Below are 24,381 nucleotides of genomic sequence, written 5' to 3' on the forward strand. Positions count from 1 at the left end.
AGGGGATGCCATGTATTCCAGGGTTCCCTTTCCAACTCATGTCAACCTTGCAGTCCCTTTGAGGAGATGAAATGTATTTCATGCTGGAAATAAAGAACAGATTTTCTCTCATTAAAAATAGCCCTACTAAAGGAGACCAACATGCTAGAAGTGCAGCACTAGGGCCTCAGGACTACACTTTGGGACATGAAGAGAGCTGGGTGGGGGCTGCTCGGCCCAAGTCTGGATCTTCTAACCAACAGATGCTGAGCTTGCCCTTCACCTGGGCACAGAAAGCAAACTCGGTCTGGGATTCCAGTCAGTCTGTTCAGTTCAAGAGGGTCACAGAAGAAAGCTTTTTCCACTAAGAGCTTCAGTAGAGTGAAGAGTTCAACACAGCAAATAGGCAGGCAGGCAGCTCCTTTGTATATGTGACGGGGTGGCCCTGAACGTAAACACAGCCCTACCAGTCAGCGCAGCACAGCTCACGGCCTGAGAAGACGTTCCAGTGGCAGCCTCTGGTGTCCACTCAGTTCACATATTCTGGTTTCACCAAAATTAGCCATGAGGTCTCGTCAGAATTGGGATGTGGATGTCTCCTATGTCACCATTTATTGTGTGGGGGCAGCCATCATCCTATTTGTCTGGTCCATTAAGCTGGAACACAGAAGACAGAGGGTATCAGCTGTCTCTTAACACACCCAGGCAGGCCAGCAGATCTCTGGTCAAACAGATCTAGCTGCAAACATGCAAAATATCTCACAAAACAAGCTGCATTCTGCAAATACTGCTGCTGTGCAGGCTAAGAGCATCCCAGCAGGCCTGGGCAGAGCAGGGTGGCTAAACGGAGAGCCTCATTCTAAGGGACCTGAAGTGCCCAAATCAAGATGTACTGATGCTCGTGTGCTTAAAACCATGCACTATTTGGAAAAGTAACCCCTTGGATAGTAATTCTTTAAAAACCAAAAAATCATAACCCATTTTACGTACATTTGTGTGAAACTACATTACACAGTTCAAATCCTGTTGGGCCACTTCCAGAACCCCACAGGAGCTACCAGAATTATAATCTGCTTTTCTATGAAAACAGAAGTTGGGCCCGGGGAAGCTGGCTCACACCTGTAATCCCAGCACTTTGGAGGCTGAGGCGGGTGGATCACCTGAGGTCAAGAGTTTGAGACCAGCCTGACTAACGTGGTGAAACCCCGTCTCTACTAAAAGTACAAAAATTAGCCGGGCATGGTGGCATGTGCCTGTAATCTCAGCTACTCAGGAGGCTGAGGCAGCAGAATCACTTGAACCCGGGAGGCAGGGATGCAGTGAGCCGAGATCGCGCCACTGTACTCTAGCCTGGGCAATAAGAGTGAAACTCCGTTACAAAAAAAAGAATATGGCCGGGTGCGGTGGCTCAAGCCTGTAATCCCAGCACTCTGGGAGGCCGAGGCGGGCGGATCACGAGGTCAGGAGATCGAGACCATCCTGGCTAACACGGTGAAACCCCGTCTCTACTAAAAAAAATACAAAAAACTAGCCGGGCGAGGTGGCGGGCGCCTGTAGTCCCAGCTATTCGGGAGGCTGAGGCAGGAGAATGGCGTAAACCCGGGAGGCGGAGCTTGCAGTGAGCTGAGATCCGGCCACTGCACTCCAGCCCAGGCGACAGAGCGAGACTCCGTCTCAAAAAAAAAAAAAAAAAGAAAATAGGAAGTCAGAGCAGGAAAGGGCTCCCTCAAAAAAGCCTACTGGACTGATCTAAGACCTCTGCTGCCTTGTGAGCTGGCCAGGAGGCACTCGCCTCTCAGCGTTTAAGTCTCGTTGTTAGCTGGGTTCCCTGCTACCATAATGAAGTGACCATGATTGGTAAAAAATCAGCCTGCGACCAGAGGTTGGAGGTCTCGGACTGGTGGAGGTGAGGAGAGTGCTGACCCCATGGCCCTGAGCCACGAGGCAGCCACAGCTGTGGACGAGGAAAAAGGATCAGGATTTCCTAAGACACCTGCCTTGGAAGACAAGAGGAGCATCAATTGTGATATATTCTGGTTGATACAGTTTGGCTGTGTCCCCACCCAAATCTCACCTTGAATTGTAAGGATGGGCCAAGTGGAAGTCACTGAATCATGGGGGCGGGGCTTTTCCATGCTGTTCTTGTGGTAGTGAGTACGTCTCACAAGATCTGACCGTTTTCGAAAGGGCAGTTCCCCTGCACACGTCCTCTTGCCCGCCGCCGTGGAAGACGGGACTTTGCTCCTCCTTGTCTTCCACTGTGATTGTGAGGCCCCCACAGCCATATGGAACTGTGAGTCCATTAAACCTCTTTCCTTTATAAATGACCCAGTCTCAGGTATGCCTTTATTAGCAGCATGAGAACACACTAATACACTGGTGAAATCCCCTTTGGACAGTGTCACATCTGCCTGTAATCATAACGCTGGACTTTTTTTTTTTGAGACGGAGTCTCACTTTGTCGCCCAGGCTGGAGTGCAGTGGCACCACCTTGGCTCACTGCAAGCTCTGCCTCCTGGGTTCACGCCATTCTCCTGCCTCAGCCTCCGAGTAGCTGGGACTACAGGCACGCACCACCACGCCTGGCTAATTTTTTTTTTTTGTATTTTTAGTAGAGACGGGGGTTTCACCATGTTAGCCAGAATGGTCTCGATCTCCTGACCTCGTGATCCACCTGCCTCAGCCTCCCAAAGTGCTGGGATTACAGGCGTGAGCCACCGCGCCCGGCAACGCTGGACTTTAAATGCTTAATGCTACCTCCCACTGAAAACCCTTAATATCAAGGCTACACATGCTACATGATTCTCATGGGAAACTGCATTTTCTGTAACTTCACTTGTTTACAGGCGGTTTGGAATCTCTTAGAAAGAAAGCATCGAGCCCCTTTGGCTTTCCTCAGCGGATTATAATCGATCAATGGCTCTCATACCAATTACTTCCGAAAAGCATCACTAATGGAGCCTTCATCCCACACAGATGCAGAGAACTTTAGCTTCTCAAAGTTCTTTAACCCGTATCATCTCAGAATCACATACCAGGCCTTAGAGGAACACTGTTGGCTGCTTTACTTTAGGGAGTGAAGATAACGCCTACAGTCTGTTAAGAGTACAGACTCATCAGCCCTGAGTGTCTGGACCGTGTCCCTGCTTGGCCTGTTACCATCTGTTTCTTCATCTCTAAATGGAGTTATTGAAAGTAATACCCAATCAGGTCCAGGTAGCGCCTGGTGCAGGATTCACAGCATCATCGGTTACGACTGTTACCGTGTTAGCCAGTGGGGCTCCATACCAGATGGAGCACACCCTAGAGCAGTGAGGAGGGCAGCCCCTTGGATGGTCCTCCTCAGCGTCTGTACCTTCCCAGTTTCCCGCCGGACGAGGTCCCGCATCTCTTCTGTCCAGCCCAGAAGCTCCACTAGCCTTTCCACGCTGTGAACCACGTCCCCCAGCTGGGCCACGTCCCTGCCGCGAGGACGCCACGCCAAGGGTCCCACCAAGTCCCGGTTGATGAGCAGTCGGGGAACAGAGCTCCGCACGGCCTCGGTCAAGCTGGCAAAAGGCTCCACCTGAAAAATGGCCCAAATGTGAGGGTACAGTGTCCACCCTCCAAGCCCCGCAGGATGTTTCGTGCCACAGCCACTGAGGCCTTGGAGGAGCAGCAGACTGGCAGTCAGACCCGGCGATACACAGAAAACCCACCACCAATCTCATTTCTTCAGTTGAGCTCCTGCCGCTTGGCCTCAGTGACTCTCTTTCCTCCCCTCAGCCTCCCTCTCTTCCACTCCTTGCTGCTTCCACACATCCTTGCTTCTCCCCACCTCCGTTCCAAGGCTCACCAGGGATCCAACCTTCCTACCTCCTCTTTGTGAGCACGTTCTGTTCTCCCTGTCCTCCCCAGCTCGCTGTCTCCGCATGCCACAGAGGGACGACAGCACACACTCGTCCATCTCCTCTGGCTAGCCCTGCTTGCAGTGACAGCCACCACCAGCATCGGGCACCCAGAGAAGCTGGTGCCCCCAAGCGGGAGTTACTGTTACGTCTCTCCATGGTCTTCACCACCCAGCCTCTAGAGAGGCCTAGCTCGGTGCCATCAGGCTTCTTCATACAACTCTCAAAGCGTCTTTTAAGAGGAACAAGGTAAAAAATGGACACATTAATAAATGGCATTAAAACTGGCTCATTATCTGGGAGGAAAATGCTCCATTCCTACCTCCCATTGAAAAAAAATTCAAATGGATTAAAGGTTTCAATGTAAACAAAACAGTTCTTGAAGAAAACTGAGAGTTTACAAGTAAGGATAGGGAAAAACATTTTAGATGTGAAAACTGAAGTCAGATAAGGCAAAGGAAAATGACAGATCTGACTATGTAAATACTATTACATCAGTATCTACATAAAACTACTATGTAGAAAATTAAAAATTTTTAAAAACCTCTCATCATAAACTGCAAAAATATTTACAACATATGACAATAGTTTATATTGCTAATTGATAAACTCATTTATAAACATATAATGTATGAACTAATTTATAATGAAATTTCTATTAATAGCCAGGCACGGTGGTTCATGCCTATAATCCCAGCACTTTGGGAGGACAAGGCAGGTGGATCACCTGATGTCAGGAGTTCAAGACCAGCCTGGCCAACATGGTGAAACCCCGTCTCTACTAAAAACACAAAAATTAGCTGGGCGTGGTGGCAGGCACCTGTAGTCCCAGCTACTCGGGAGGCTGAGGCAGGAGAATGGCTTGAGCCTGCGAGGTGGCGGTTGCAGTGAGCCGAGATCGTGCCACTGCACTCCAGCCTGGGAGACAGAGCGTAACTCTGTCTCAAAACAAAAAGAAAAGAAATTTATATTAACCTTAAAATTGATTTATATTATATTATTTAATTTCTATTAAAATTAAAACTAATTTATATTGCTAATTTACAATGACCCAATGAAAAATGGACAAGAGATATAAATATACAATCCAAAGAGAGGAAACACAACTGGCCAATAAACATGAAAAGATGAATTTCATTCTTCACTACAGAAATGCAAAATCCACACCCCCCTCCACACACACACATGCATTTTTTAACCAATTTGATTTGTGTGATTTTGGTTTTGGTGAGGATGTGAGAAAATGGCTACACAAAAACACAGTTTGTGGCAATGTAATTGTTACATCTTTCTGGAAGGCAAGTTCTCAATATTTATCAGCACTTACCCTTCAGGAGCACTTGCATGGGTAGGTCAGGGTGACACACAGGGATATTTGCTACAGCGTGGGATCTCATTCTGTTGCCCAGGCTGGAATGCAGTGGCATGATCATAGTTCACTATAACCTCAAACTCCTGGGCTCAAGCAATCCTCCTGCCTCAGCCTCTCAAATAGCTGCAACTACACAGACCGCACCTGGCTATCTTTTTATTTTTTGTAGAGATGAGGTCTGACTATACTGCCCAGGCTGGTCTCAAATGCCTAGCTTCAGGCAATCTTACTGCCTTGGCCTCCCAAAGTGCTGGGATAACAGGTGTGAGCCACAGTGCCTGGCCCAGCATTACTTTTAATACAAAAATTATATACAATTTATTGTCATTGTCCATCAGTAAGAAATTGCTTACATAAACTTTGTATTAAATCCACAAAATCTATGTTAAAGCTCTTGTGGCTGAATATGTTTCAGAATTTTTGAGATTTTAAAAAAGATCATATGGTTTACACCCCACATACTATGTCACACCTAAAGGGGATCCGGAGTGGTACTCCATAGTCAAACACATTAATATTTCGTCCACAAAGCACATGAGACAGAGTCCATGCGTGACACCAGCTCGTTCAGTTCACGATGGCACCGTGTTTACAGACATGGGCCTCTAAGGTGGGACCTCATATCCGTATAAGGGAAACTGTCAGCATTAACAAGGCAGCAGATCTCCATGGACTCACATTGTTACATGAAAACAGCAGGCTGCAGAATAGAATGTACAGTGCTGTCCAACTTTTAGTTAAAAATTACCATCTGTACGTGTGCATTTGTACAGAAAAAGAAACCTGAGAGGACACAGAATAAAATGCTAACAGTTGGTGGGATTAAAAAGTTGATTCTTTGCTTTATATCTTTATATAATGTATGAATATTTTCTTTCTTTTTTTTTGTTTTTTTTTTTTTGAGACGGAGTCTTTCTCTGTCACCCAGGCTGGAGTGCGGTGGCGCGATCTCAGCTCACTGCAAGCTCCACCTCCCTGGTCCACACCATTCTCCTGCCACAGCCTCCCAAGTAGCTGGGACTACAGGCGCCCACTACCACGCCCGGCTAATGTTTTGTATCTTTTTTTTTTTTTAGTAGAGACGGAGTTTCACCATGTTAGCCAGGATAGTCTCGATCTCCTGACCTCGTGATCCGCCCGCCTCGGCCTCCCAAAGTGCTGGGATTACAGGCGTGAGCCCCTGTGTCCGGCCCTGTATGAATCTTTTCAAAGACGCACATGGTACTTATAATAAGGAAAAAGGCCATTTTCATTTCACTTCAATAATAAAGACGGCTGGTGGCCCGAGTGTCCACACCTGGTGACCAGCATGGTCAGCTGCTCTCAGCCCGCACTCTGCTGACCACCATGGCCCCTGTGACTGCTCCTGCTGTGTCTGTCCCTCCATCCTAGGCCTAGCATGGCATTCTCATGTCTGTCCACACCCTGGGCTCTCCTGTCTGCTCACTCCAGCACCCCAGCTCCTGCCTCTGGGCTTTCTTGGACTCCAGACTCATATCCACCTGCTCAACACCTCCAGTCCGCAGTACATCCTCAAATCCGTGGAAACAAGGCTGAGTTCCTGAGCTCCCCCAAACCCACCTACCAGGCTTCTCCATCTCAGGAAATGGCGGCTCCATCTTTCTAGCTGCTCCAGCCACAGTCCTGGAGTCCTTGGGAATCCACGCCCTCCCATGCACCGCACCAGCATGCCCACTCTGCGTTCACACACACCCAGACTCCAGCACCCCTCAGCCTCTGCTGGCTTTACCCGGCCCCCAGCCAGTGCCAGCCGGTGATTACCTACAAGGGCCCTGCTGGGTCTGCTGCTCCTAGTCTTGCCCCCGTGGTGGGCTCACAGCCCAGCACCCAAAGGAGTCCTCTCAACTTCCAAGCTCTGGCCTGGAACCCAAGCTGAATCCATTCATCTTCTGAGGCAGCGCCAGCCTCCCATGAGATGACACTTGTGCCCCACCTCCTTCTCTGCTCCAGCCCGTGCCCGTCACTGCTGACGTCGCCCCACCCTCCTTGCTGTTTGTCACCTGTGCAGTGTCCTCTGCCAGACCCCCCTCACCTTGGTAAACTCTTAGCTCCAACTTCACCTGCCTGGCTTGACACTGCAGCTGGTTCCCAACCCTCCTAGCCCTTCTTTCCTACTTGTTATCTTTCCCAGAACATCAATCATCTCCTCACAAACTACATAACTTCTTTTTTTTTTTTTTTTTTTTTTTTTTTTTTTTTTTTTTTTGAGACGGAGTCTCGCTCTGTCGCCGGGGCTGGAGCGCAGTGGCCGGATCTCAGCTCACTGCAAGCTCCGCCTCCCGGGTTTACGCCATTCTCCTGCCTCAGCCTCCTGTGTAGCTGGGACTACAGGCGCCGCCACCTCGCCCGGCTAGTTTTTTGTATTTTTTTTTTTTTAGTAGAGACGGGGTTTCACCGTGTTCGCCAGGATGGTCTCGATCTCCTGACCTCGTGATCCGCCCGTCTCGGCCTCCCAAAGTGCTGGGATTACAGGCTTGAGCCACCGCGCCCGGCCTAACTACATAACTTCTTACACTGACATCTGACTGTGGATGTTGAAAGCACTGGAGCAGGGCCCAGCACACAATGAAGGCCCGAACAAACATACGCTCTGGGCCCTGCGGCTGCCCTGGGCCCCTCGAAGCACAGGTCTTTCTGGCCCTTCTGCCCTTGGTGCCTATATCCAGTCACACACACACTGCGTGACTCATCACAGCTTTTAGGAATTTCCTGAGCTTCAGACGCAGATGCAGAACAGCTGCTTGGCCACATCCAGGGGGCATTTCCCAGGCACCTGAGACATGCACAGAACCGAGCTGGGCATCCTCCCTCCCAAATCACGCCTCACCAGCAAATGCCCTGACTTTACAGAACAAGCCAGACGCCTCCTTCTCACACCCCCAAAACAACACAGGCTGCAAGTCCAGTCCCCCTCCTCGCTGTCCCTCAGGTGACCACAGCTCCACCTTCTTCAGGACCAGCCTCCTGGCACTGCTTGCTCCACTCTCCACTCCCCAAAGGCCTCTCTGACCCCAAGGGTGCAGCTACGTCCCTGGGCCAGTCCCTTTGGATTTATCACTACTCCCAACGCCGCATCAGTATTCCTAATCTGACCTGGGAGGCCTGCCCCTCCACCTCATCCCGACGCCCCCTTTCCTCCTCCCTTCTCCTCACACGTGGTGCCCCACCCGCACCTATACCACCTCCAAAGCCCAGCAGCTTCCTACCTTCCTGTCTCCCGCACAGGCTGCTGTTCCCTCAGCCTGGAACCCCAGCTGAATCCACTCACTTTCCGAAAGTGGCACCAGCCCCAGAAGGGCCCATGAGATGATTTCTGTACCCCTCCCTTCCCCTGCCCTCCAGCCTCCTCCCTGCACAGGCTGACAAACCTCCAGGGAGGTCCCGAGGATGAGCAGCAGATCTGCCATGGGGAAATCAACCACGTGCAGCAGGAACCTCTGGGGCAGCGGCTCCCCAAAGAACACAATGTCGGGCTTCACAACGCCAGTGCAGACCGGGCAGCGGGGAACCCTGTCTGCCATCACGTCAGCCTGGAGAACAGAGAAAACAGGCCTGAGGAAGATACCTGCAACACCCTGTGAAAGGAAAAGGCAACAAGTTCTTATTAAAGTGTCAAACATTCTCCCCCAAAAAAGGTGGGAGAGGTATCACGCACCCCCATGTACCCAGCTTTAGGAATTACCAGTTTTCACAGCTGATTGTGTCACAGCCCTCCAGAATCTGGGCGGAGGTGTCGGAGCATTTAAAAGCAAATCTTGGACATCATACGTTTCACCCATTATTACTTCGGCAGGCATCTAGCGTATCTAACACCGTGCTCTACACCTGGGACGGTGACCAGAGACATTCTGGTGCTAAGAAAACACCTGGTAGACCACACCGGCCCTCCAACAGTAGTCTGCAGGCATTTGGCCTACACCGAACATCATTCAGTCACAAGGTGAAACTGACTCTGGTTTGAGCTTCAGTGATCATGCCATTGCCTCAGCCCGGGGAGGCTTTCAGGTCGGCTTCACTCACTGGCTGGCATTATTAGGAGTAACATCTGCCAAACACTGCTTCCCTACTGGCCAAGGTGAAGTAGACACAACTTCACTGAGTCAAGACTAATATAAACTAATGCCTTGGAGCAGATGGAAAAGGGAGAGAGTTACAGAGGAAGACACCTGACTTTCTAAGGGAAACCTTTACCGCTAACGGGGCTTGTTTTAAGCAGGCTCAATCCAGCAAGAAGCAACAGAAACAAAAGACAAAAGAAAGAGACCCACAAAAGATTTCAGATAATCTTGGATACACAGTAAAACTGTATTATATCTAAATTAAAAAGAAAAAACTGTTATCTTGGAGGCATGGGGTATAGTAAAAAAAAAAAAATTAAGGAAGCAAAAAAAAGACGAACTTGAAAAATCTATTAAAGTCGGGCGCGGTGGCTCAGGCCTGTAATCCCAGCACTTTGGGAGGCCGAGGTGGGCGGATTATGAGGTCAGGAGATCAGACTGTCTTGGCCAACATGGTGAAACCCTGTCTCTACTAAAACACAAACAATTAGCCAGGCGTGGTGGTGCGCACCTGTAATCCCAGCTACTTGGGAGGCTGTGGCAGGGGAATTGCTTGAACCAGGGAGGCAGAGGTTGCAGTGAGCTGAGATTGCGCCACTGCACTGCAGCCTGGGCAACAGAGTGAGACTCCATCTCAAAAAAAAAAAAAAAAAACTATCAAAGATACAAAACTATTAAAAAATAATGTAGCAGACGTGAAAAATAACCAAACAGAACTTCTAGAAATAAAAAGTACAGAAATAAAAAATTAAAGCTCAACGTCTGTTTCGAGTTGGTTTTGGGAAAAAAGAGAGCAGCAAACACTCAATGGAAGGACTTTATAACAGAAAACACAATATTAGCAAACCGGAAGAAAGACCAGAAGAAATCACCCAGAACGCAGCACAAGGAGGAGCAATGAAAGAACAGAAGAGTGATCAGGAACAGCAGGAGAGAGAAGGACTAAGGTAGGTTCAATCAGAGGTCCCTAAAGAGAGGGGCCAGATAGTGGGCCAGGGGCAATGCATATCCCAAGATAACAGCCGAGTATTATCCAGCAACCATGAAAGACACCAACCCACAGATTCAGGATCTCAAGCAAGCGAGGGCTACTGAGCCAGCATGAGGGTGCCCACAGGAAAAACATGAGTCACAAGCACATCTGTGGTTGTTTTTGTCCCAAGAGGTTCTCAGGAGGTTTAGTAATTATACGTGGTCCTTCAAAGGGGGAGGGTGGCTGTGAGGTGAATGGTTAAGTACTTGTGAGACTTCAGGAAGTGACAGAAGGAAACAGAGGAAGAGAACTAAGCAGACCTCTCAGGGAAGGGTGAAGGAACCATTCATCTCATCTTGCCTTTGATCTGTATCTGGGAAGATAAGCCAGTAATCCACATTAGCAGTATGGAGTCTTTGAAAAGTGTTGGTTTCTGTTTAGCCCTTAGTGAAGAAAGCCTAATGGTGGTTGGGGAGGGAGGGGTATAATGAGGCGCATCTGACCTCCCTTCCTGCTATGGCCAGGAACTGACTTCCAAGGTTTCTCTGGGGTTCCCTTGACCAAGGGGAGGGGTCCATTCAGTTGGTTGCAGGGCTTAGAATTTTATTTTGTATTTTATTTTTTTGAGATGGCATCTTACTCTGTCACCCAGGCTGGAGTGCAGTAGCATAATCTCAGCTCACTGCAACCTCTGCCTCCTGGGTTCCAGCAATTCTCTTGCCTCAGCTTCCCAAGTAGCTGGGATTACAGATGGGTGCCACCACACGTGGCTCATTTTTGTATTTTTAGTAGAGACGGGGTTTCACCATGTTGGCCAGGCTGGTCTCAAACTCCTAACTCAGGTGATCCATCCGCCTCAGCTTCCCAAAGTGCTGGGATTACAGGCATGAGCCACCGCGCCTGGCCTAGAATTGTATTTTATTTTTCTCAAGGAAGGTCTACAATTTTTTTTTTTTTTTTTTTTTTTTTTTGAGATGGAGTCTCTCTCGTTTCCCAGGCTGGAGTGCAATGGCCTAATCTTGGCTCACCACAACCTCCACCTCCTGGGTTCAAGCAATTCTCCTGCCTCAGCCTCCCGAGTAGCTGAGATTATAGGCATGCACCATCATGCCCGGCTAATTTTGTATTTTTAGTAGAGATGGGGTTTCTCCATGTTGGTCAGGCTGGTCTCGAACTCCTGACCTCAGGCGATCCACCCACCTGGTCTCCCAAAGTGCTGGGATTACAGGCGTGAGCCTCTGCGCCCACCTGGCCCACAAATTTTACACAGAAGAAATCAAAGGAAATTCATATGGAAAACCAGCATGGAGAAACTGCAAAACTCCAAAGACAAAAGTCTTAAAAAACAGGCAGAGAGGCTGGACACGGTGGCTCATGCCTGTAATCCCAGCACTTTGGGAGGTTGAGGTGGGCGGATCACGAGGTCAGGAGTTCGAGACCAGCCTGACCCCATAGTAGAGATGAAACCCCATCTCTACTAAAAATACAAAAATTAGCTGGGCGTGGCAGCACGCGCCTGTAATTCCAGCTACTCAGGAGGCTGAGGCAAGAGAATCGCTAGAACCTGGGAGGCGGAGGTTGCAGTGAGCCAAGATCATACCATTGCACTCCAGCCTGGGCGACAGAGCAAGACTCTGTCTCAAAAAAAAAAAAAAAAAAAAAACCCAAACAACAACAACAAAAATAAAACAGGCAGAGAACAGATAGCAACAGTTTCGGAAATTTACATGAAAAGGCAAAAGATTCAGAACAGCCAACACAGTACTGAAGGAGGAGAACAAAGGCGGGGAATTAACAACAACTTGTTGCCCAAATTATCTATTTTATTCTCTTATTTATTTATTTATTTTGTTTTGAGATGGAGTCTCACTCTGTTACCCAGGCTGGAGTGCAGTGGTGCGATCTCAGCTCACAGAAATCTCCCCCTCCCGGGTTCAAGCGATTCTCCTGCCTCAGCCTCCTGAGTATCTGGGATTACAGGTGCACCACTACACCCAGCTGATTTTTGTATTTTTAGTAGAGATGGGATTTCACCATTTTGGCCAGGCTGCTCTCAAACTCCCCACCTCAGGTGACCTGCCTGTCTAGGCCTCCCAAAGTGCTGGCATTACAGGTGTGAGCCACTGTGCCCAGCCCCTCATAATCTCTTTTAAATGCAAATCCCTTCACATCATTTTCCTGCCTAAATATCCTTCAATGCCTCCCATGATCGTCAGGATACAGTTCAAATCCTAACAGGGCAAGCAGGCCTCCCATACTCCAGGTCTCTGCTGCCAGAAACAGACTCTTATACCCAGACAGCCTCATCTCCAAGGTGCTTCCCAGCCTGCTCTGTTCCTACAGCTGACTCAGCATAGCATCCAGTACATATCTGCAGTAAAACTGGTATGGCACCCAACTGTAACTGTTGGATGACTCCACCTTAATTTGTTTTCACATCCACAGAACCCAGCAAAAGGCCTGGCACTGAGCAGACCAAACTATTTGTGGAATAAATTGGTCATTCAATGAATGAATGAGTTGATAAAAAGAATAATACGCATATATTAAGTTTCTATATGTGCTGGACTCACACTTCCTAAGTTCAAAACTTACTACAAAGCTATAGTGACCAAAACATGACAGTGCAGGCACAAGGATATACATATAACAATGGAATAGAACTGAGAATCCAGAAATAACCGTACACCTAGGCCAACTGACTTTCAACAAGAATGCCAAGACCACAGTTTCCGTTTAAAAAACGGTGCTGGAACAATTACATATCCACATACAAGAAAATGAAGCTGGATCCCTACCTCACAGCACACACAAAAATTAACTCAAAAGGGATCAAAGAACTCAATGTAAAATCTTTAAACTATAATACTCTTATAAGAAAACATAGGGGTAAAATGATACCATTTCTCAGATATTCCAAAAGAGTGAGAAAAAAATAGATAAACTGGATTTCATCAAAAATCAATACTTTCATGCATCAAGAGATATCATCAAGAAAGTAAAAAAGACAACCTACAGAATGGCAGAAAATACTTGCAAACTATGTGTCTGATAAGGATCTAGCTTCCAGAATATATAAAGGACTCTTAACAATAAAAAAGACAACACAATTTTTTTTTTTTTTTTTTTTTTTTTTTTTTGAGACGGAGTCTCGCTCTGTCACCCAGGCTGGAGTGCAGTGGCCGGATCTCAGCTCACTGCAAGCTCCGCCTCCCGGGTTCACGCCATTCTCCTGCCTCAGCCTCCCGAGTAGCTGGGACTACAGGCGCCTGCCACCTCGCCCGGCTAAGTTTTTGTATTTTTTTTTTTAGTAGAGATGGGGTTTCACTGTGTTAGCCAGGATGGTCTCGATCTCCTGACCTCGTGATCCGCCCGTCTCGGCCTCCCAAAGTGCTGGGATTACAGGCTTGAGCCACCTCGCCCGGCCAAGACAACACAATTAAACAATGCGCAAAGGAATTCAATCTCCAAAGATACACAAATGGCCAAAAAGTACATGGAAAGATGTTTGATATCTGAATCATTAGGAAAACACCAATCAGTGCTACAACGGGTTACCAGTTCCCACCCACAGGGATAGCTGTAATTAAAAAATGTCGCCGGGCGCGGTGGCTCAAGCCTGTAATCCCAGCACTTTGGGAGGCCGAGACGGGCGGATCACGAGGTCAGGAGATCGAGACCATCCTGGCTAACAAGGTGAAACCCCGTCTCTACTAAAAAATACAAAAAAATTGGCCGGGCGCGGTGGCTCAAGCCTGTAATCCCAGCACTTTGGGAGGCCGAGGCGGGCGGATCACGAGGTCAGGAGATCGAGACCACAGTGAAACCCCGTCTCTACTAAAAATACAAAAAATTAGCCGGGCGCGGTGGCGGGCGCCTGTAGTCCTAGCTACTCAGGAGGCTGAGGCAGGAGAATGGCGGGAACCCGGGAGGCGGAGCTTGCAGTGAGCCGAGATCACGCCACTGCACTCCAGCCTGGGCAACAGCGTGAGACTCCGTCTCAAAAAAAAAAAAAAAAAAAAAAAAAAACTGGCCGGGCGAGGTGGCAGGCGCCTGTAGTCCCAGCTACTCGGGAGGCTGAGGCAGGAGAATGGCCTGAACCCAGGAGGCGGAGCTTGCAGTGAGCTGAGATCCGGCCACTGCACTCCAGCCTGGGCGACAGAGCAAGACTCCATCTCAAAATAAAAAAAAAAAAAAAAATGGAGAGTAAGTGTTGGGATATGGATAAGAGGAGACCCTTGCACACTGTTGGTGGAATGTAAAATGGTCCAGCTTCTGCAGAAAACAGTATATTCGCTCCTCAAAAAGTTAAACACGGGCTGGGCGCAGTGGCTCATGCCTGTAATCCCAGCACTTTGGGAGGCCGAGGTGGGTGGATCACCAGGTCAAGAGATCGAGACATGCTGGCCAACACGGTGAAACCCTGTCTCTACTAAAATACAAAAATCAGCCAGGCGTGGTGGTGGGTGCCTGTAGTCCCAGATACTCAGGAAGCTGAGGCAGGAGAATCGCTTGAACCCTGGAGGCGGAGGGTACAGTGAGCCAAGATTGCGCCACTGCACTCCAGCCTGGTGACAGAGCGAGACTCGTCTCAAAACAAACAAACAAAAAAGTTAAACATGGGCAGGGCACAGTGGCTCATGCCTGTAATCCCAACACTTTGGGAGGCTGAGGCGGGTGAACCACCTGAGGTCAGAAGTGCAGGAGCAGCCTGGCCAACATGGTGAAATCACATCTCTGCTAGAAATACAAAAACCATTAGCTGGGCACGGTGGCTTAATAGTACAAGGTTTTCTTCTGGGGTAATCAGCATGTTCTGGAACTTGATAGAGATGATGGGTACCCACACTGTGAAGGTACCAAATGCCAATGAACTGAACACCTTAAAATAGTTAAATTTAAGTTATGTCAAATTCACCTCAATAAGCTGGGTGGATCACTTGAGGTCAGGAGTTCGAGACCAGCCTGGCCAACATGATGAAACCCCATCTCTACTGAAAATCCAAAAACAATGGGTCAGGCGTGTTGGCACACACCTGTAGTTCCAACTACTCGGGAGGCTGAGGCAGGAGAATTGCTTGAACCCGGGAGGTGAAGGCTGCAGTGAGCAGAGATTGCGTGCAGCCTGGGTGACCAGAGCAAGACTCTGTCTCAAAAAAAAAAAAAGAAAAAAAAAATTCACCTCAATAAAAAATAAGTAAATAAAAAAAGTCCTGTGCCATGTCTCCATTTCAGAGTTTTATCTTTATTTAAGATTTTTTTCAACTCTATCCTACTCTAAGAAACCCATTCTACAGAAATACAGAAGTACATAGCAGCATAAGCATAGGTATCACTGTTATATTTTATTTAATAGTGAAAATTACATACATCAAAGAATGTCCCACAATATGTGAACGGCTAAATGTAATACTCTATAGTTAATAAAAAGAGTCAGCAGAACTGTGGGTATTGACACAAGAGATCCATGAAACTGCTCAGTAAAAAATCAAGCTGTAGAATACTAAGCTTAAAATAACTCCAGGCCGGGCGCGGTGGCTCAAGCCTGTAATCCCAGCACTTTGGGAGGCCGAGACGGGCAGATCACGAGGTCAGGAGATCGAGACCATCCTGGCTAACACGGTGAAACCCCGTCTCTACTAAAAAATACAAAAAACTAGCCGGGCGCGGTGGCGGGCGCCTGTAGTCCCAGCTACTCGGGAGGCTGAGGCAGGAGAATGGCGTGAACCCGGGAGGCGGAGCTTGCAGTGAGCTGAGATCCGGCCACTGCACTCCAGCCTGGGCGGCAGAGCGAGACTCCGACTCAAAAAAAATAAAAATAAAAAAAATAACTCCATTGCTGAAATTTTTTGTTTTTTGAGACGGAGTCTCGCTCTGTCGCCAGGCTGGAGTGCAGTGGCACCATCTCGGCTCGCTACAACCTCTGCCTCCCAGGTTCAAACAATTCTCCTACCTCAACCTCCTGAGTAGCTGGGACTACAAGCGCCCACCACCATGCCCAGCTAATTTTTGTATTTTTGGTAGAGACAGGGTTTCACCGTGTTAGAGAGGATGGTCTCAATCTCTTGACCTCGTGATCTGCCCGCCTTGGCCTCCCAAAGTGCTGGGATTACAGGTGTGAGCCACTGTGCCCAGCCTGAAAAAAAATTTTTCAACTGTGTGTAGGTGTATGTACATAAATACGTGTAGCACGTTTACATAAACATATCACTTTTTTTTTTAAAAAAGGCCTGGAACATTATACACCAAGCTGTTAAAAGTGGGCAACAGGGGCTGGTGTGGTGGCTCATGCCTGTAATCCCAGCACTTTGGAAGGCCAAGGTGGGCGGATCACCTGAGGTCAGGAGTTCAAGACCAGCCTGGCCAACATGGTGAAACCCTGTCACTACTAAAAATACAGAAAAAGAAAAAAAAATTACCTGGGTGTGGTGGTACATGCCTGTAATCCCAGCTACTTAGGAGGCTGAGGCAGGAGAATTCCTTGAACCCAGGAGACGGAGGTTGCAGTGAGCCAAGATCACCCCACTGCCCTCCACCCTGGGTGACAGAGCAAGACTCTGTCTTGAAAAAAATTAAAAAGTGGGCAGCTGGAATTGGCTGAAAGGAGATTCATTTTCCCTACATATTTCTTCTTTTTTTTTTTTTTTTTTTGAGATGGAGTCTGGCTCTGTCGCCCAGGCTGGAGTGCAGTGGCCGGATCTCAGCTCACTGCAAGCTCCGCCTCCTGGGTTTACGCCATTCTCCTGCCTCAGCCTCCCGAGTAGCTGGGACTACAGGCGCCCACCACCTCACCCGGCTAGTTTTTTTTTTTTTTGTATTTTTTTTAGTAGAGACGGGGTTTCACCGTGTTCGCCAGGATGGTCTCGATCTCCTGACCTCGTGATCCGCCCGTCTCGGCCTCCCAAAGTGCTGGGATTACAGGCTTGAGCCACCGCGCCCGGCCTTTCCCTACATATTTCTATATTATCTTAAATTGTTTTACAAACATGTATTAAATTTCTAATTTACAAATAAAAATTTTCATACTATTACTGTTCAACTGTCCTTTCGAGACAATGCTTATAAAATACCACTTTTCCAGATCACCCCAACAGCAAACTGCAGAAGGACGACCAACAGCAGGATAACTCACCCGAAAGTCCTCCCCTGGGAAGGGTCTTCGGCAGACTGTGCAGGTGGCAGAGGCAAACGTTCCATGAGCTTCAACCAGCTTTGAGGCAGGGATGCCCGACACTGAAATTCAAGCCAAAGCTAAGTGTTGCTGCTGCCTCCAAGATGAGCACACAAGTCCCAGAGCACAACTTCTGGGCTTGGCAGGCCTCCTGGAAGGAGGCACAACCCCGTTGGGTTGCGATGTCCTCAAGCCTGGTGTTCATGCCCATATCACCTACATGCACCACCAACCAGAATAAGGCAGGGGAGCAAAGGGGCGCCCAGCTGGAGCCAAATCACGGTTAAAACAAAGCCTGTCAAAACTCAGTACAAAACACCATTTGATAAAAGCTCAAATAAAATTATATCCAGTCAGGCACGGTGGCCCACGCCTGTAATCCCAACACTTTGGGAGGCCAAGGTGGGCAGATCATTTGAGGTTAGGAGTTTGAGACCAGCCTGGCCAACATGGTGAAACTCTACCTCCACTAAAAATACAAAAATTAGCCGGATGTGGTGGCGGGCACCTGTAGTCCCAGTTACTCGGGGAGGCTGAGGCAGGAGAATCGCTTGAACCTGGGAGGTGGAGGTTGCAGTGAGCTGAGATCGTGCTACTGCCCTCCAGTTTGGGCGACAGAGAGAGATTCTGTCTCTAAAAAAAAAAAATTATATCCGGCCGGGCGCGGTGGCTCAAGCCTGTAATCCCAGCACTTTGGGAGGCCGAGGCGGGCGGATCACGAGGTCAGGAGATCGAGACCATCCTGGCTAACACGGTGAAACCCCATCTCTACTAAAAAGTACAAAAAACTAGCTGGGCGAGGTGGCGGGCGCCTGTAGTCCCAGCTACTCAGGAGGCTGAGGCAGGAGAATGGCGTGAACCCGGGAGACGGAGCTTGCAGTGAGCTGAGATCCGGCCACTGCACTCCAGCCCGGGCGACAGAGCAAGACTCCGTCTCAAAAAAAAAAAAAAAAAAAAAAAAAAATTATATCCAATACCAGGCTGGGCACAGTGGCTCACAGCTGTAATCCCAGTGCTTTGGAAGGCCAAGGCAGGAGGATCACTTGAGGCCAGGAGTTTGAGACCAGCCTGGGCAACATAGTGAGACTTGTCTTTAAAAATTTTACAAATTAGCCAGGCATGGTAGTGCATGCCTGTAGTCCCAGCTAGTCCAGAGGCTGAGGCAAAAGGATCACTTCAGCCCAAGAGCTCAGGCTATAGTGAGCTATGATCATGCCACTGCACTCTAGCCTGGGCAAAAGAGCCAAGACCCTGCCTCAAAAAATTGTATCCAATATCTAGGAACACATTTTCTATTCTATACCAAGTTAAAATGAGGATATAAATATCATAAATTCCAAAAGAACGGCTTGGTAGAAAAACAGACAAAAAGTGACTTCCTATGAAGGTTGTGTTAGTATTGTCATGGTCCCCGCTGTAGGAGGCTTCCCAAGTCCCTGTCGCTGCCCTAACTCAGCAGTGCTAAATCTCACAGCCAGGAGCTCCCACCTTCCCACAAGGCCTGCCCTGCTGCACCTCTGGGAGAAGAGACCACCAACATGGGGTACCCACTGCTGCCTCTGTGGTTCCAAGCTAGGGGATCCTTCTGGCAAGGAAACACATGCCTGGAGCCAAGGTGCCTCCTCTTTTTTTTTTTTTTTTTTTTTGAGACGGAGTCTCACTCTGTCGCCCAGGCTGGAGTGCAGTGGCCGGATCTCAGCTCACTGCAAGCTCCGCCTCCCGGGTTCACGCCATTCTCCTGCCTCAGCCTCCCGAGTAGCTGGGACTACAGGCGCCGCCACCTCGCCCGGCTAGTTTTTTGTACTTTTTAGTAGAGACGGGGTTTCACCGTGTTAGCCAGGATGGTCTCGATCTCCCGACCTCGTGATCCGCCCGTCTCGGCCTCCCAAAGTGCTGGGATTACAGGCTTGAGCCACCGCGCCCGGCCGGTGCCTCCTCTTTTTACCTGATAACACATCAGCAGACTGGCTGAGCCGCTCCTGGCTCCCGGAGAGCTGACTGTCCCAGCGCCTGTCCACAGCACTGCACGTAAGGAAAAGGCCCCACCAAGTGCTTCCGCAAGGTGCACGGCCAGAAGGTGGCACAACCTGTGAACCGCTGGTTTGGGCACCATGTGGATATGGCCAAGAAATCACCACAGACTGGGTGTGACAATATTAAGGAATTACTAGTGATTCTTTAGCGTGAAAATGGTATCAGAGTTGGTTTTTTTTAAATTATTTTTATTTTTATTTATTTTTTTGAGACAGAGTCTCCCTCTGTCACCCAGGCTGGAGTAAAGTGGCATGATCTCGGCTCACTGCAACCTCCGCCTGCTGGGTTCAAGAGATTCTCCTGTCTTAGCCTCCCAAATACCTGGGATTACAGGCACACACCACCATGCCTGGCTAATTTTTTGTATTTTTAGTAGAGATGGGGTTTTGCCACGTTGGCCAGGCTGGTCTCGAACTCCCGACCTCAGGTGATCCACCTGCCTCGGCCTCCCAAAATGCTGCGATTACAGACGTGAGCCACCACACCTGGCCGGAGTTGTTTTTAAAGTATCCTCTAGAGATATCCATTCATGTGTTTAGATTATTTCTAGATTAAATTCATGATACGAGAGGTTTGCTTCAAAATAATCTGGGGATTTGGAAGAAGGTGGTGAGGACGCAGGAAGGACTGGCTATGTGCTGGTGATGAGGACAGGACGGTTCGTTACATTTTTCTCTTTGCGTGTGCTCAAAAAAATTCCATAATACAATTTTTAAAAGAGAGAAGAAAAAAGAGAGATCATCACACCAGATTGGCAAAACAATGTCAACTTCTGCCCAAAATACACAGCTCTGCAGGTATGTAGGAGAACAAGCAGTGGCCTTTAAACACCCAGAGACATTTTCCTTGGGAACAAAGCCCTAACTAGTTGGCTCAAAAACAGTCCCAAGGAAGAAGCACAAACACCAGGCTTCGGCCGTCCCCCGAAACAGGCACCTGAGCCTTCCCTGTGAGAAAAAGAATGTGTGCGACTCACAGAGGGCTCACCTCTCTCAAGCCCATCGATGTTCTGCGTGTAGAGCCGCAGAAGCAGCCCCTTGTCATGAAGCAGCCGGAGGAAGTAGTGAGTGATGTTGGGCTTATAGTTTCCAGGGTACAGCTCCTTGGCCAAAGTGAAAAAGGGCTTGGGGTTGTGAAAGAAGAATGGGAGTTCGAAAATGGCCTCGGGGTACGGGAGATCGTACTGCTGGAGGTTGCTGTACAGGCCACTCCCTGGAGATCTGCAGGGAGCGAAGACAGAGGCTCTGAGGCCTTTGCAAGAAACCGGGCAGTGGGGAGGGCAGGAGGCAGGGGAGGGGAGTGCAGAAGGCAGGTGGGACTGCGGGCAGTACCTGAAGTCTGGAATGCCACTGGGTGTGCTGATGCCGGCTCCCACCATGGCCACCACCCTCTGGCAGGCTCTGGCCCGAATCAGCTCAGCTACATCCTGCAGGGAAAGCTTCCCCTTGTCACTGTCGCCTCCACTTCCAACAACACTTGAAGCACCCATAGAAAAAGATATAGGCCTTCTTCCACCTTTAATACTGACAGAAAAAAACACAGCAGCAAAGGAAACAGATAGCGACCAGTCTCAGGATAGCAAGAAAGCATGGTTCTGCCCTCTGCACCACCCCCACCATCAAGAATGACCATGTATGTCCTCCCAGGCCTCTCAAAATAATCACCTTTCTCAGATGACTAGTGGGCTATAACGGAAAGCAGTCATAAATCAGAATCAAGACTTATTTGGGAGCAAAAATTTCAGGTTAATGGGAACTGTGCTCATTTCATAATTCAGTACACTCAGTAGGCACTCAACTCTCTGAGTGCAGACCTCCAAAGGGATTTTCTTTTTTTTTCTTTTTTTTTTTTTTTTTTTTTTTGACACGGAGTCTTGCTCTGTGCCCCAGGCTGGAGTGCAGTGGCGCGATCTCGGCTCACTGCAAGCTCCGCTCCCCCGGGTTCACGCCATTCTCCTGCCTCAGCCTCCCGAGTAGCTGGGACTACAGGCGCCCGCCACCTCGCCCGGCTAATTTTCTTGTATTTTTAGTAGAGACGGGGTTTCACCGTGTTAGCCAGGATGGTCTCGATCTCCTGACCTCATGATCCGCCCGTCTCGGCCTCCCAAAGTGCTGGGATTACAGGCTTGAGCCACCGCGCCCGGCCCCAAAGGGGTTTTCTAATGAAAACTCGTCAAGTAGTCGAGAAGCAAAGAGGGAAAACCCTGGCTCTAAAACCATCTCACCACCTATTAAACGCCCCATTTCAGACATTTATTAACTTAAAGTCATTCCTCAAATAGCTACTGTGCTGCTACTAAACATGAACTGTTAAGAGAAGCATAAAGGAATGAAAGTTATTATGGCTGTTGAGTGCCTGCTGAGGCCAAGGTATCCCGAAGGGTGCCTGAGTACATTCCTCATCTACGTAAATAAAATGTTTGTGAGTCACTGAATAACATATAAACGGCATTTTACCAAATGTCTGGAACATCAGATGTATGGCTTAAAGTATATGCTGCATGGTGTGAAATTCACTGGGAGTGGGGGACCCTGAGGGGCAGGCATGGGGGCAACCTGGGAGGGACACTGTGCAAAGGACACAAAGAACAAATTCAGAGAGCTCAAAAATCCAAAGCCAAACTGCAGAAAGCCCATGCAATGGACTCCTCATAGGGAGCCCTGTGCCTCCTGCTTTAGGGCCAGTGGTAGCAAGGATTTGTTTAACAGTCTTGCAGAGTATCACTGATATTAGAATGTGCTCCATGTGTTTGTCGGTCCTGGTCCCCGCTCCATCCATAGCACCTAGAACAGAGTCTGGCACAGAACAAGAGCTCAGTCAGGGCTTCTTGGATGAATGACTGACTCTTCAGGATCTTTTGTTTGAGACGGAGTTTTGCTCTTTCGCCTGGGCTGGAGTGCAATGGTGCAATCTCAGCTCACTGCAACCTCCACCTTCCGGGTTCAGGTGATTCTCCTGCCTCCGCCTCCTGAGTAGCTGGGATTACAGGCGCCCACCACCACCCCCAGCTAATTTTTGTAATATTAGTAGAAACGGGGTTTCACCATGTTGGCCAGGCTAGTCTCGAACTCCTGACCTCGTTATCCACTTGCCTCATCCTCCCAAAGTGCTGGGATTACAGGCATGAGCCACCACGCCCAGCCGACGTTTCAGGATCTATTAAACTTTTTTTTTCTTTTTTTTCCCAGGTAGATAAGAGTCTTGCTCTGTCACCCAGGCTGGAGTGCAGTGACTCAATCATAGCTCACTGCAGCCTTGAACTCTTGGACTCAAGGGATCCTCTTGCCTTAGTCTCAGAAGTAACTGGGACAACAGGCTTGCGCCACCATGCCCGGCTAATTTTTAAATTTTTTGTAGAGATGGAGGTCTCATTATGTTGCCCAGGCTGGTCTTGAACTCCTGGCCTCAAGCTATCGCCCTGTCTCAGCCTCCGAAAGTGCTGGTATTACAAGGGTGAGCTACCACTTCAAGCCTCACTTTTCACCAATATTTTCAGCAGTGTGTCAGACAGCATCAAGTCAAGGTACCATTATTTACTTAAATATTCATCCATTATAGGGCATTTGATACCTAACAACCATGGACCTTAAGATTTTTTCCTATGTAGGCTCAGCTCTTAGATGCAATTACTATGGAGACGGGTATGATCACATGGGGTGGGAGCATTAACCGCACAACATTTATGAGAGATAATTAAAGCGTTAAATGCATATACTTTTGGACCTAGCAGTCCCAGTACTAGGAATTAATGCAAAAAGTGAGGTGCAAACAAGGTTATTCACCACAGCATGATGTAAGTAACTAAAGGTTAGAAGATATTTCAATGGGGGAATGGTGAACTAAACGACAAAACCCCGTAAAGGACGTCCACAGATCAGCGTAAAGACGGAGGCCCCGGGTGTTGGAACGGAAGTAACTCCCAGACATGCCTCAAAGGAAACACGGCAAGGTGAGAAAGGGGGGCGAGGTGTAGACAACGAACACGCAAGAAGTGCTTGTCCTTGCCCAAAATACCTCGAAAAGAAGAAACCGGGAGCTGCTGCCCTCGGCTGCCTCCGGAATGCCCTGGGCACCGCGGGTCTGGGAGGCCTCTGCAAGGGGCGCGCCGAGTCCAAGGGCTCACCGCGGACCCCGCGGCTGCCTCTCGGTCCCACACTGACATCGTCCCTGCCGCCAAGCACCAGCCGACAGCTCCAGGCCTGGAACGGCCCCACGTCTCCCCCGGCCTCGGCCCGTTCAGCTACCCGGCCCCACACCCGGACGGCTGCCACAGCGCGCCAACCCCAGAACGCCATGTTCCCCGCAGCCTGAGGAGTCCTCCGCCTCCCGGCCCCGCCTCCGCCTCCCGGCCCCGCCTCCGCCTCCCGGCCCCGCCTCCGCCTCCCGGCCCCGCCTCCGCCTCCCGGCCCCGCCTCCGCCTCCCGGCCCCGCCTCCGTGTCCACGCCTCCGGCGCGACCTGGTAGACGCTGAGGCCGAGTAGAGGAAGTTCCCTAGTCTGGTGTCTGACCTCTCGCCCAGGAGGTCAAACCTGGAGCCAGCATTTCTGTACCCTGCGCTCACACCTTTTTCAACCCGGATGGCGGTGACAGTTAATACTTTCTGAGCGCTTTTACTATGGTCAGGCATTATATTTACACCTAGTCCTCGCAAGACCCTACTGGGAAGGTCATTTGAGAGGAGCAATTCCGGGTCACAAAGGCTGACACCACAAAGCTAGTCCATGGCCGGTTCGACCACAGGCACCCATACTTTTTAAGCCTCAGTGGCACAACCAGGTGCGCGGGAAGCGGGCTGCAAACGCCGGAGAGTTTTGTTCCGAGCGCAGACATGCGCGGTTACCGGGCAACCAGCGGGCCCCGCCCCCCGGCCGGCTACGGCGCTCCCA

General features: G+C 49.4%; 1 protein-coding gene across 9 annotated transcripts; it reads right to left on the reverse strand.

Annotated features, from left to right (window-relative positions):
• Positions 1-57: 57 nt before the first annotated feature.
• On the reverse strand, positions 58-24,371 carry LOC105494169 (sirtuin 3). Of its 9 annotated transcripts, none has more exons than XM_071073983.1 (7): positions 24,059-24,371; positions 20,827-21,018; positions 20,483-20,715; positions 17,423-17,523; positions 8,628-8,789; positions 3,335-3,544; positions 58-636 (listed from the first exon to the last, which is right to left on the reverse strand). In XM_071073983.1, exons 2-7 carry the CDS (start codon positions 20,982-20,984, stop codon positions 616-618), a joined length of 885 nt encoding a protein of 294 aa, XP_070930084.1. In that variant the 5' UTR covers positions 20,985-21,018; positions 24,059-24,371; the 3' UTR covers positions 58-615. The 9 variants fall into 9 exon arrangements, with proteins under 9 accessions (XP_070930084.1, XP_070930083.1, XP_070930086.1 ...); XM_071073982.1 differs by having other exon boundaries at positions 24,246-24,354; XM_071073985.1 differs by having other exon boundaries at positions 20,827-20,921; positions 24,246-24,270.
• Between the last annotated feature and the right edge of the window lie 10 nt (positions 24,372-24,381).

The sequence above is a fragment of the Macaca nemestrina genome, chromosome 12 (genome assembly GCF_043159975.1).
Source record: "Macaca nemestrina isolate mMacNem1 chromosome 12, mMacNem.hap1, whole genome shotgun sequence".
Lineage (NCBI taxonomy): Eukaryota > Metazoa > Chordata > Mammalia > Primates > Cercopithecidae > Macaca > Macaca nemestrina.